The 14,265-nt window shown below is 39.9% G+C and overlaps 2 protein-coding genes across 2 annotated transcripts in view; both read right to left on the bottom strand.

The window, feature by feature from the left end:
* LOC129767021 (uncharacterized) overlaps positions 1-14,265 on the bottom strand; it is a 478,091-nt gene that overhangs the window by 23,618 nt on the left and 440,208 nt on the right.
* Positions 1-14,265, bottom strand: part of LOC129769881 (DNA polymerase theta) — a 33,729-nt gene that overhangs the window by 1,512 nt on the left and 17,952 nt on the right. The window contains exons 5-7 of the mRNA XM_055772390.1: positions 8,284-9,509; positions 619-728; positions 22-550 (exon numbers count right to left, since the gene is read on the bottom strand). Coding sequence (XP_055628365.1) covers positions 22-550; positions 619-728; positions 8,284-9,509 — 1,865 coding nt within the window. The remainder of the gene's footprint in view (positions 1-21; positions 551-618; positions 729-8,283; positions 9,510-14,265) is intronic.

Below are 14,265 nucleotides of genomic sequence, written 5' to 3'. Positions count from 1 at the left end.
TTTCACAGACCGTACCCTCACCTTAAAGTCCTTAACAACATTCTGCAGGTTCGGCTCGTGCATTGTGATTCGCCCGGTTGACGTGAAGCAGAAACTGTTGCCACATATCCGCTTCCCGTCGGTACCGATCGCCCGCAGCAGGGGCTCAATCGTTCGACTCAGATTGCTCTCGATCTTTCTATAGGCGATCACAAGCGCCGCCAGTGGTGAATCGATCCGCTCCAGCACCTGGCGGGTGGTTCTGGTGCGACCATTCCTATCGCGGGGAACTTTCAGCACTGCGGCAACCTCACTGGTGGAGCCGAAATCCAGCTTGCGTCCACCGTTCAGCTTTCGCACCCGGACACTGATTTGTTCCTTGGCCTGTTTGAGCCGTTCGATCAGATGCTCCAGTTTGTGGCTGTCGGCCGGAAAGCCAACCAGTTCCATTCGAACCAGCGCTACCTGGATGGGCATTTCCCGTCCCGTGAAGGTTCCTAACATGTTAGGCTCGAACTGCTGCAATTGGGACTGCATCATGTGGCTGACGAGGAAACTCTCAACCGTGCATCTACGATAATACATGTGATGGGTACAATTATTTTACGTCAAACGATAGGGTAAGAAACACGATCTTACCGAGTCTTGGCATCAATAGTACTCATATAATTTAGCCCCGGAGCGGTTGATCCTGGACAACGACCGGCAAGTTGACACAGTGAAGACATCTCGGGACAGTAATGTTCCACCTGGAATGAAAAGGGATGACAAATCACTTTGAATCATTGTGTTCTCGGAACTTTCGAACTGTATGGGCTCATCCTCAGAGTTTTGTTAACTTTTTTACCTCCGAGATATTAACAAAAAATGGACGGTGGAAAAGTAATATTCCTAGATATTCATTTTGACAAAAAAGATGCTGTTCATAATGAAATACTTCAACAACATTTCCCAAAGAAGTTTTTAGTAGTTTCAATAGAGCAATTATTTCACACGCGTGAGTAGGTTACACAATACTTGGCTCTTTGTTTTTGAGAGGCTTTCAACTCTGCAGTCCATACGCGTCTACACACAATACGAAATGATTGGAGTCTCCATGGACAGATGGTTATGTTTTGAAAGACATTTGAGAGATCGGTTATGGGAGTTTTATTCCCGATAAAGCAAGACCAACAACTAGTAGAGCCACGGAGGTACTCTGATCAGGAGTTAACATCCTCCTACATCGCAGCAGATTCCACCTTTTTAGACCAAGCAACCATAGAAGCATCTGGGAGAAATCGAAAGGAGGATAAAAAAGTAGAAGGGTCTGAGCCTAGGGGCACGGACGGAAGTTTGACGTAGGACTGTGATTGTTCAGAACACTTGGTTATTTTAAATGTAATTCTTTTCATTGTTCAGAAGTTTGTTAGTTTAACTTTTTTGAAACTTTAAATAGTAGCCCTGAAAAGGGCCGTTCGTTGTTTGTGCTCATAACCTTCAAACGGCTTATAACGAAAAAGAAAGACAATAAGATTCTGGCAGGTTACTCAACTGTCTAATTGAAAATGATTAATGAATATCAGTGGGACACCTAACAGTTTGGAATGTTAGTATATGTGAATCGGTAAAAAATATATCGTCATTGATTACATTGAATATGAAATTTATGGGGAATAAAAACGAAAAAACAAGTTGAAAATACTCTAGATTTCGTGATATTTTGAGGTAAAATACACATGAAATCATGAAGTTGCTTTATTTTTAATGAATAGCTATGGTATTGTGATTTCTTTCCATTGTCTTATTCTTATTATTAGGCATCGAAAGCAGTAGCCTTTTCTGTGAAATAAGGTTCGTTTGCACACTATCACAATCATGTGGTATTGGTTCTACTGCTCAATCTATCATAGAAGGAATCGAATCATTAAGAATTATGAATATGAGTCATCAAGAATATTAATATCTCAATAAATCTTCGCATGATAATCGCTGCCTCCCTAATATTCTTGATGACTCATATTCATAATTCTTAATGATTCGATTCCTTCTATGATAGATTGAGCAGTAGAACCAATACCACATGATTGTGATAGTGTGCAAACGAACCTTATTTCACAGAAAAGGCTACTGCTTTCGATGCCTAATAATAAGAATAAGACAATGGAAAGAAATCACAATACCATAGCTATTCATTAAAAATAAAGCAACTTCATGATTTCATGTGTATTTTACCTCAAAATATCACGAAATCTAGAGTATTTTCAACTTCCTCGTAGCTTTGATGAATTCTCGCATGAAGTTTGAGTGATGCATGAAATCTTGCATCTGATTACTTTAACACCTTGCTAATTTGTTAGATAGAACGAATCATTGCACGCAATTTTGGGTTACATACAACATTCATGGGGACGAAGTTGAAAGAAAGAATGCATAACACATGATTTACCTTCGCACCCGCTCGTAAAACATACCTCTTTTATTTGTTAAATTGTTCATTTGTTTTATTATTTCCACTGTTGATGTCTCAGGCGAAAAAAAATGTGGATAAATTTGCCGTCTAATGATATATATTATAACATACATCGTAAGAACGATTCTGCGTAATATGCATTTGAAAACCCTTAATAAACGTTACATTTTTCGTAGAGTGACCCCCCTATATAGAAATCAAAGACATAGTCCTACGTCAAAAGGATAGAAAGCTTTTGGTCGATTGGATCCATTATGGAAAGAAGAATAACCAGAAAAAGAGAACATAGGAGATGAATCGGACAGGATTCATAGCCAAAATCGCTGAATGTCGTTAGAACAAATTTTATGTATCAAATATCGTTTGGAATCAGTGTCATTGTCAAATTGAATTAAAGTCCATTGTCATTCAAATTATCATACGTGTCTTGAATTTTATTTTTGACAACAATCCTTATCGAGTGTTTGGATTTCCGCTATTCAACCGCATCGAAGGATTTCGAAGGGATATTCCCCCACATACTCAATAACCAAAGTCACCGCAAAGTTACTGGAACAACGAAAACAACACCATTCATGCAGTTTTGATACCAGATCAGAAAACAGGTCAATTTTTTATGAAATAGTTTTAACGTTAAAAATTATTTTAGCTCTGAACGGATTTTTATGGTGTGCATTCCCATCGAATCGGAAATTCTTCGATACGTTATACTTTACCGTTCCGTATCCCATATATTATTTAAATGAAGGAACATTGGAAGAATACACATTTTCCTATCATGTTGCCGTGGCTGAATTTGTATCAGCGAGGTACAACATTTAATTGCAATTTTAGCTTCGCGGGTATAAACAAACCAGTCGTTATTCCAAATTACAGTTTTCACAATTCATCAATCATCTAGCTGCCGACCAGACGACAGCGAGGCTCTCGAAATGACCTTTCTCACGGTGTTTAGTTTAGTTTTCCAAATTGATCTTTTTCAAGGCTATAGGCGAATAAACTGATGAGTTTGAAGCATCTATAATTCGAAACATCATCATCATCATTCAAGTCGTCTCGCTCCAGTTATAAGTCAGTCTTTTCAATGCTGATGTGACACATACAGTTGTTTTCTTCAATGCTAAGGAAAAATGAAAAATAGATATCGCACAGTATGGTGCAATTTCGTTCGTTGAGGGCACCACGTCGATTTGCATGCCGTCTGGCGAAGAGTGCTTCCGTATATCGGCATCACATCATATTTGAATCTAACTGGTGTGTAAGTTTAAAGTTTCTGAAATGAAAGCGTTACGCTTGGGGTGCAAAGTTTTGAGCGTTAATATCTCTTTGTCAGTTGATCAAAGTGGTATGTCGATCACTTCATTCGAAAGATAAAAGATATATAAGTAATGCTGGTAATGCACTTGTTTCAATAGCTCGGAACTGCTTCGAAAGCAAACTATTGAAATTACAAAAATCCTGTACCTGCTTGAAAGTGCATTTTTGTCGATGCTATCGTTGGCTATCAGTGAACGTTCTCTGAATATTGTGCTCGCCCTGGCCAATCTCAGTTCCTATTTTGCTACTATGCATTTTTTTTTCTCGCCACGGAATGCATCTTCAGAATATGCAAGAAGCAAGCATAGTGTAGAGCAGAATCAAAGCAGAAGAGAAATATTAAATAGAACGTACGTCGTCGGTTTTCTTACCGTGGAGATTGTAGTGGGGGACAAATATATAATCACCTGGAGCCGCATTGTGTGTATTACGAGACGAATGTCGCGATGCATACTGAGTGCGTTACGTGTATTGTTCTGAGCGCGTGCATTGTTCTCGCGAAAACAAGAATGAATCATGAATCAACCATCTTCAGCTGCGTCTTCAAAACAACGAAAACCCATCGATCCTTTTCAGGGCCACTAAAACTTTCGACTGAAGAGTTGTTTTGATACATTCTATTTTATATTTATTTTTGGCTGAAGAGAGCTTCTGTAAATTCAGGAATGTGTTTGGTATAATGATGTTGTTTAGAATTATAGAGGTTTTAAGCTTCCTCATTTCATTCACCTCTAGCCTTGACTTGACTGATAAATCGTGAATGACTTATTTGTTTTTGCAATCGATCATTTAATTTTCGTGATTTTAGTTATTGTTTCCGGGGCGTTGACGTAAGGTGTTTTTCAGCGTTGAGAGTTGTTCTTCGGTGGAAAACTGAAGGTAAAAATTTGTTATTGATTTCGCCTTTGTCGTCACCACATTATAGATTCGGTTCGGATTTGCTATTGTCGTTCTGCATCCTCTGAGATGTTTCTTTCTGTGTTGGAGATGTAAAATCTATCTATAAAATCTAAATTTCTGGAAAAAGTATGGTCCATGGAAATAGATATGAAACGCCCGAAAGACGGCCCCAATAAGGTGTGTAACGATTAAATTAGGCCAACTTCAACGCATTTCTTTATATTATGTATTTTACGATGATTCTTCTATTCAGCAATACCATGAGGAAAAGATCTACCGAACAAAATTGTTCGGATTTTGTTCAAACCTTTTACAGGAAAACCTATTTTTGTGCGGTTTTTTTTGTGCGATTTTTTTGTGCGGTATATGAAAAAAGCATATTAAACGAAATTATCGTCCATTTTGTTTTTTTTTCGATGGTTTTTATGCATTTCAGTGCGACAAAAGCATATTTGCGTCTAAATTATCCACTTTTCAAATCATTCCCATCCTTCCATCAAATGCTCTAAGTTGCGCATGATATGATTTCTAACAGTAATAAATTTCGACATGCAACTAAAAGCACAATATAGACACGCGCAACTGAAAAGGCAAACTGTCCCATCGCAAAGCAGGGAAACAATAGGAAATCGAATGGTGCACGGCTTGGATTTGAGTTATTTTCTTGGGGGAAACTTTTTTTATGCGGTCCCTAGCTACCGCAGAAAAAAAGTTTTTTTGAAATTGTGTACCGAACACAATTTTTTGAAGCTACTGGTGAAGTTTTGCACGATTTTTTTATGCGATTTTTTCCCTACGCACAAAAAAAAGTCTGACTGTATATTCAATCCTTTCAAAAAAAAAAAAAATAGCCCATATTTTTTTATTTAACCAGTTTTTTCTACCAACACGCTCTGTTGCGGGACGAACTGAGTTGCTTTAGCGGCCGATTGGCATAAGAATAGTGGGTAATGTCGTAGCACTACATCTTCTCATTCCTTATTGGTTCCACTTCATCTTGGTTTGTTTTATTAAGGCTTTGTATTTAAAATTTTCATTCGCCGGAAATATTTTGATGATGATAGAAGGCATCTCCGCCGCCACCGCCGAATAGTTGTTAGCTGGATGACTGCCAAATCGTAATTACTACCAAACGGACAATGTATACATCTCTCACTCTCGATGATTATTTTTATACGTTTTTATACGTGACATGTGTGAAATCGACTTTCAAATCAGAAGGGAAGCAGTAAACGTATTCCATAGCACAGTCTTTCATCATATTTCAGGGGCAAATGAACCACAAAGTTTCAAGCCTCGCTAAAACAAACAACTAACTACTTATTCATTCGTCCCTTTGAATTTTTCATCTTCTGTCCATCTCATTATATAGTTTCTTTCTCTCGATGCAACGTGACATCAAGAAAGGAACCATACTAGAAAGATAACTTCCGAATGGAATTGAATAGAATAATGCTGTTTATTGCGTTGTATAGCAGGTGAGCGGCGAGTCAAGTCGGAAAAACCGTCCTACGCTGAGACGAGACAAGACAATAGAGGGGTCGATTCCGGACCAGTTATCTGTCAAAACCAGACTGCTGATTAGCCAATTCTTAAGAGTTGCCAATAATATTTGAAAAAAAAAACACTTCCACATAATGTACTCACGGTACATGCTCTTGAACTAGTTTTCATGACAAAGATCAACAAAAAAGGCATATATTCCGTTGCAAAACATGTAATAATATTGTACTATATTAACCATATGTAATTATTCATAGAATATATGATACGAAAAACATATGTTACGAGCGTGGATAAATAATCTTCAGAAACTTTATATCGTTTGGGAACCTGACATCTCGCGTACTTCGGAATCCCTGCTGTTTGGTTGAAGAAAATGCAAAAAGAAGAGTAGGAAGCCAATTGTTATGTCTCTTCTGAGCTGCCCAAGTATGCATGGTTGACGTAAGCGCCAACTGTGTTTTCCTATTGAATTAAAATAACAAAAATCATATAATCCCTCCGGGTCACTTTTGACTGTTAATATTTATTGAATAGAGACAGATTAAAGGGTGTGTCACATCAAATTGCATCACGGAAAAAACGCTGTAGAAATTTAATTTTTAGGAATTATATCTTCAGCTTTCGCTTATAATCAGATAAGAGTGTATAGATCACGTTGGCCATGCTTCGTAAATTTGGAAAAATGTCGTCGAACGAAAAAGAGCGTCGTGAATTAATCCTGTGCACTCATTTCGAGAATCCGGAGTTGTCACATCGGGACATCGGTAAGATGCTGGAAATCGTCCAATCCACGGTCAGCAGAGTACTAAAACGATTCTTCGAGAACCTAACCATCGACCGGAAGGTGAAGAACGGCAAAAATGGATGCTCCGTCAGTGAAAAAGATCACAAGCGCGTAGTTAAGCAGTTTAGACGTGATCCGAGAAGTTCGGTCCGGGATGTCGCCAATAAGCTGAATTTGTCAAGTTCATTCGTCCAGCGGACCAAGCAGCGGGAGGGACTGCGTACATACAAGGTTCAGAAGGCTCCTGACCGCGACGAAAGGCAAAACATGGTGGGGAAGACGCGAGCCCGGAAGCTGTACACCGAAATGCTGACGAAGCCGCATTGCCTGGTAATGGACGACGAAACCTACGTCAAAGCGGACTTTCGTCAGCTGCCGGGCCTGTTGTTCTTCTCCGCAGAGGACAAATTCAGCGTTCCGGAGGAGATTCGCAAGCAGAAACTATCCAAGTTTGCCAAAAAGTACATGGTGTGGCAAGCGATCTGCTCTTGCGGAAAGCGGAGCGCCCCCTTCGTGATGACCGGCACGGTAAACGGGCAGGTTTACCTTAAGGAGTGCCTACAGAAGCGCTTACTACCACTATTGAAGCAGCACGAGGGCCCGACCATCTTCTGGCCGGATCTCGCTTCGTGCCACTATTCAAAGGACGTGTTGGAGTGGTACGAAGCCAACGGGGTCACCATCGTGCCAAAGGAAATGAACCCGCTCAACGCGCCGGAGCTTCGCCCAATAGAGAAATATTGGGCGATTATGAAGCAGGCCCTCCGGAAGAACCCAAAAGTTGTCAAATCGGAGGCGGACTTCAAGAGAAAATGGATTTCTGTTTAAAAAAAACTACAACCTGACGTTGTACAGAACCTTATGGACGGCGTAAAGAGGAAGGTGCGAGCATACGGGCTTGGGCTCGAAGTACGAATAAAAAGAAAATGCCAAAAGTTGTTTAATAGTTTTTATTTTACTGTCTAAAATTTTGAAAAGGATCGGTCTACTGGGCGAATTTCTACAGCGTTTTTTTCCGTGATGCAATTTGATGTGACACACCCTTTAATCAATATAAATTGTTTCCAGTCCAGATTATTCAGCTAAAAACAAGAAAAAAGCATTTTAGATCACTGAGCGGTGTCGGTGGTTACGTCACCTATGCAAACATGGGCAGTGAGGTCCTACATTACTAAAAAAAATGTGTGAAATTTCCATTCCGAGATGTCGTAGTTTTCCTGAAGAAATTGGAAAAAGATTATGTTCAGTAGAACACTTGAAGAGTGGGAATCAAAACTTGGATAATGGCTTAAATCACTATTTGTTTAAATATGTTTTTCGAATCAGTAAATATTTTTTCACTTACCATCGCTTGCAGTGGAATGACTTTATCCTCCGCTTGCAACAGCCAGCTCGCCACCTTCGGATCACGCATGTTAGCTAGTATTTCTTCATCTAGCGTCAGCAACCCACTGCGGTGGACCATTTTAAGCTGATCCTTCGCATCGAACATGTCCACCGTGGCATTCTCCCGATGGAACAGTTTCCTCATCAACTGTTGCTTCGTGTCGCAATCTATCACGTCGTCTTTTCTGAAATCTAAAAAGTAAACAGCACCGTTCTGCTCATCGTCGCCGCTTTCCTGAAACGTCAGCGCTGCCCCACTGAGATACAGATGATCACCGAAAACATATTTGTAACTGTTGGCGATTTCATCTTGTTCGCTTTTGCTCTGCTGTTGATTTATCAGCAAATTAGCACCGATAACTGACTTCGAACGGCCAAAGCTACAAAACGCAAAAGACACGCTGACCGAACTGCTTTGTTGTAGCACTTCGCAGAAACGTTGGAACAGAGGCCTGCTGACGCAAATGTCCACCACCTGGATGCGGTCATATTTTCCCCCCGGTGTCACCGATTCCTTGTCATAATCCAATATATGCGAGAAATTCATTATGAGCGAGTTGTGGAAACATTCGATGTCACGGTTACTATCCGCTTCGGATACTTCAAATGACACTACCGAAGGCTGCTTCGCTTCGGATTCGGGTTCCAATTTTTCACCCATCTGCAGTTCCGCTTTCTCGTCGTTCCGTTCCGGGGAGAACAGATTTTCGCTTTCTGGCACCTCCACAGGGGCTGCTTTTTCTTCCTCAACTTGTTCTGTGCTATCATTCCAATCGGGGTTACAAACACCCATATCGAGTTGGATGTAGGTTCGGGCTTCCTTGACCATTAGCTTGGCAGCCTCCTGGATGGTAAGACCAGCCCTTCCTGTCACGTATAGATTCCGCAGGTTCATTCTTTTCCGCGCTGTGAATTCATCCTCGTCTGCACGCTTCTGTTCCGTTTGGAAGCTCATGCAATTGTACAGGATCTTCTCGACCGTCAACGGGTCCGCATTGGCTAATTCTACTAAACCCGTAATGCCTCCATCGAATAGTAGTCGAGCTCGTTGTCCGTTCAAGCTGGGTATTCTCATCAGATCCAGCAAATCCTGCTGAACGCCGAAGTATAGACGCTCCCTGAACTGCTCCACGATCATCGCCAGCAGGTTCCAATTGAGCGACGTGCAGAAGGATGTCACGATACCTGGAAAAAATTCCACGTGGTAGAAATTCCTATAAGCCCACCAAGGTTTTTACAGCATATTTTTTTAAATTGTACTAAGCCAAACAATTTCATGTATGAAGTTTTCGTAAGTGTATTCGCGTAGTAAATATATTGTTTTCGCTACCATTAGTGCTTCTATATTTTTTGGAATAATAATTCTAATATTTTGGAGCGAAATTCCTATACGCGCAGTTGACATCTAAATATTTACCCAACCTTAATGACAATCTTCTTTATTCCACACGGCGAGTGACGTGAAATTGCAAAGTTTACCACATTGTTCTGAAAGCCACCTCACTTTTTAGCTCCTATTCGACGCTAGAGTCGACAACAAATGAGAACACGACTTCAAATCTCACATAGTGACGAACTATAGTCAAGCCATTCGCCTACGGGAATGCAGTCACTTGAGTCATCACACGTCATTCGCCACGCGGAATAAGGGGGAATATCTTGACCACCAATCAAATCATCAATAGGAGGCTGTATGTGTGTGCATCCATGCCATAATCAGTTTGGCGGTACAGACAACTTTTAAGTTCAATGCCGAAGAGAAAGTTCTTAGACGAAACTTAATGGAGATTAATCCGCCAATGGAAGGATATCGGCTTAAGCCGGCGGGCGATAGTGAAGAGAAACAGTAGTAAGAAATTTTCTCAAAGAAAGTACCAAATATGGCATACGAAAGAACAACAAAGGCAACTCCAAGATTTCAAAGTAGGAAACCGCATTATAGGGCATGGAAAGCCCAATGCCTCGGAAATGAAGCAGGAACTTGACCTTCCTCTATCGGATAAACGTGTATCTCAAATTTTAAGAGGATCTGGACATTTGGTATACACTAAAAATGCGAATAAACCTAACCTTACCCCAAGTACAGGCGAAACAACACATGAACTGGACAGCGGAGTAGAATGAGGTGATTTTTTCGGATGGAAGAATGAAAAGAGCACGGAGCGTCGTAGAGGAGATAGCACGAAAATGCCCGAATGACCGTTGATTTTTGTTGACAGAGAAATTACTGGAAGAAGCAAAAATTTCATTTCCAATAGAATGCGAAAGCCGATGGCTTCATAGTCCCCTGATTATCCTGAGTTGAGTATGATTTTGTCGAGCCCTGGACCTGATTGCTCCGCATATTGCTGACATGATTATCGAAAAAAAACCTCAGTTGAAATTTAGCAGAAATTTTGGAGGGGGCAGTCTCATGGTATGGGCCAATGGGCCACCTGATGAAAAAAATTAAAGAAAACGGGTCTAATCGTTTGCGGAAAGGAACAAAAATACCACTTTTCATGAAAATCTGGAAACCATTATATCGCTCTGGCATGGAATGGTTGTATACAAAAAATGGATAGCCTGTCTGTCTGTCTGATTCTTCCAGGCAAACATTGAATCGTATATCTTTTGCACATACTAGGTCGCATAATAATTCGTATCAAATTACAATCGTATAAAACATCAATCAAAGGATGCATCATGTGTGTCTGAAATCGTATAAGATGCAAAAGCACGATGTGCTATATCATTGATCGATTAAGTCGTATATCGGTATGACAACCATCCTAATATCACGATGTGCGGTATTATATACGTACACTAGCTGACCCGGCAAACGTTGTTCCGCCGTATAAATTAGTTCTAGTAAATATTTTGGTCCAAAGGATCACAGAACACAAAAATTCGAACAGTTTTGGTGATTCTGACTTGATAGGATTCCAGAATACGGGTAGTTGATCAGGATTTTCCGAGGAAATTACACAATCGATTTTCTTAGGGCTTTTTTTTTCACGAACCAAACTAAAAATGTGTGTTTGAGGTAATCCTCGCGTTTGCCATTCAACCGAATACATCCAGCAACGTGTGGAACTGAAAACGTGTCATGTAATAATGAAGGTCATCAAAAACATGCTTGTACGCGCGTGCTGTAATGTCATGTGCATTGCGGTTTGGTCTGGCAATAAGATAGGCTGTGTCGGCATTGCTCAATGTAGCGTCTGGCAAGTAAATGTGTTGTTCCTCACTCCGTTCCTGTTTATTGTGTCGTAGGAATCGCAGCCGTTCGCTCTCTACCTCTACCTTGGTACTGTTCACGACATCGTTGAATGACGTTGTCCTGACCAAGGATGGAAAACAAGGGAGCATGATGTGATTTACGATTAATCGCAAACTGCACAGATCGTAATCTGTGCAAACTGCGACTAACTATTAATCCTCACCCATCATAACCAAATGATTTTCTCTTGGTAACTCTGAGTTGACCAAAGCATTGCTAGACTGAAACTAGTTCGAATAATTGAGTTACTCTCCTTCCTCGTTTTGCTTTCAACTCCTAACAAGAACTTGCTCCATGGGAATGAGTGTCTCTATGACGTACGATTCTCGCTCTCTCATCCGGGCGTTCAATTTTGATGAAACTGGGTAAAATAAAAAAAATGCGCTACAGCAGATAGGACAACTTTAATGTTTCATGTTTCACGGAGGATTTCTCAGATGGTGTTTAAATTAATCAAGAGACTACAAACAATAATCCCTCTCAAATCACTAATTTTATGAGTTAATGTAAATGCGTTATTGGCCAAGGCTTTTACGACATCGAACACGTGGTCTTGCGAGATATATTTTTCCGCCTGCCCAAATACAGACCACTTTTTTCGGGGCCGAGTAAACTGGTGTCTAGAAAAGACCTTGATTACCTTGAATTAATAAAAAAACATAAATTAGCGCAAATATGTCAACATGTGTTTTTTTGTTTAAGCACGTAAATATTTGCTCATAATTTTTTTGGATTGTGGCACTCTACATAATTTGTATGCAGATAGACTATCCACAGTTTGTGGGGGAATGGAATACTCATACAACTCAAATGGATAATGATTATCTGCTATCACAAAGCTGAATATTTTTTGACGTTTTGTTTTACTATTGATTCATTCAAAAAAAAAGCTTTATTTTTAAATGTTTTCTTATCCTGAGACTGGCTCACCATATTGCACTGCTACTAAAACCGTAGGCTAACTTCAAGGATATTTTTTATTCATTTTCGGCGAATAATCCATAGAGTGCCGTGTTATGAAACATCAGAATAATAGCAAAAACAATATTACGATCATAAGGTGTTGGACAGGTTATTCCAGACGACATTGGAATATATTCCATCTGATCATCTTTAGAAAGGTTAATGACCTTCAAAGGATAAATTTATCTTGGGCACATTGAATTGATGTTCATGACTTCCAGTCGGACGTTTATTCGCTCTGATAATAATTGTGTCGTCCTCACTAAGCATATATTCCAATGCCGTCAGTTCACTGAAATTATTCGCATACCGTTTGATGATAAGGTAAGATGTTGATAATCATTTGCTGCGATACCTATTGTTCCAACAGTATTCATTCGACAATATGAAGACTGAATACCTGAAATTAACCAGATTCTACCATGCAAATCTGCGGTCAAAGCAGTATGTACACTTGAGAGATGCAACAAGTTTGAAGGGATATAAAAAAACATTAGTCGTTCGACAAATCTACTGCCACGTATGTCGGAAGTCCACGATACATGAATATCATACGTCCATACTATTTCGACCGAAGAACGTAACCACACAGAATTGAATTAATCAAATATGTGATCCGTTTTATCTACAAAATAAAAAAGGGTCTGAAATTCAATCGAATTCGAAAGGTGTTTCGTGAAGTCACTAATTGAATTACTGTTGGAAAAATTATTTGGAGAGAAATGTGAATGTTCAGAATTATTGGAATCTAAAAACGATTTTGGGCGGGATGAGATTCGCCCAAATCTGCTGGTAATAAAATTAATCAATTGCATCCATTACCCGTCTGCTGTTTATCGGGCGGGAGACGACAGCAAAATAAAATCGACACGAGACTGAGTCAGCCACTCACTGCGGACAGTGCAATAGAGAATTAAAAATCCCTCGATGAGTGTCGTAAGATTTCAGTTGATCGTCTCTTGTTACACTTTCCGATCAAGAACTCATCATCCGCTCTATGGAATGGGATTAATCGTTTGTGGCTTGCACTCACGATAAAACCTGAGTAGTAGAAGTAATGCTTCGAGAGTGCAAGCAGTTGGGATTCCGCTCTCATATTGCTTTTTTGAGATCTTGGTAGCTCACCGTTCCAAGTATTCTCTCTGTGTACATATGAAGAATAAAAGAGCCTCGCCTGCTGGGGGTGATTTAAAAACATCCGACTAGAGGGATATACTTATTCATTGATCGTTGAATGTGATTTTTTACCATCCCTGGTCCTGACCGCATCCAATCATCATACGATACACATTAACATTCTTCGAGCTCCCTCCACTCTATCGTTTGTTTCGTCTCCTCTAACCGTATGTTCATAAATATTAATTCAAAATGAGAAATGATGTTCATAACGAGTGAAGTAGCTGTAGCGGTGTCTCGATTTTTAATGTTCAGGCAATATCCGTTGTGTTTTCTTCAGAACGGCTGGGGGATTTTTGGTAAAGGAAACCCTTCTGATTTGCACTATAGTCACAAATATTCTAGAGCTTGTCACTCAGAATATATTCAAGGCGTATTGCTTGGCATAAAAATCTTATCGAAGAACTAATAAGACGAACTTAGGAAACGTTGGTGACATTGAAGAAAATCATAGAGAGAGTCGTATGGACGGTGCTTTTCAACGATGAATTCTAGACCATTCATTCACTAGATCATTCTTCTTCTTGGATGGCATTAACG

Source organism: Toxorhynchites rutilus, chromosome 2 (assembly GCF_029784135.1).
Source record: "Toxorhynchites rutilus septentrionalis strain SRP chromosome 2, ASM2978413v1, whole genome shotgun sequence".
Taxonomy (NCBI): Eukaryota; Metazoa; Arthropoda; class Insecta; order Diptera; family Culicidae; genus Toxorhynchites; species Toxorhynchites rutilus.
Note: the sequence above shows the minus strand (reverse complement) of the source record. Positions and strands in the feature narration are given on the sequence as shown.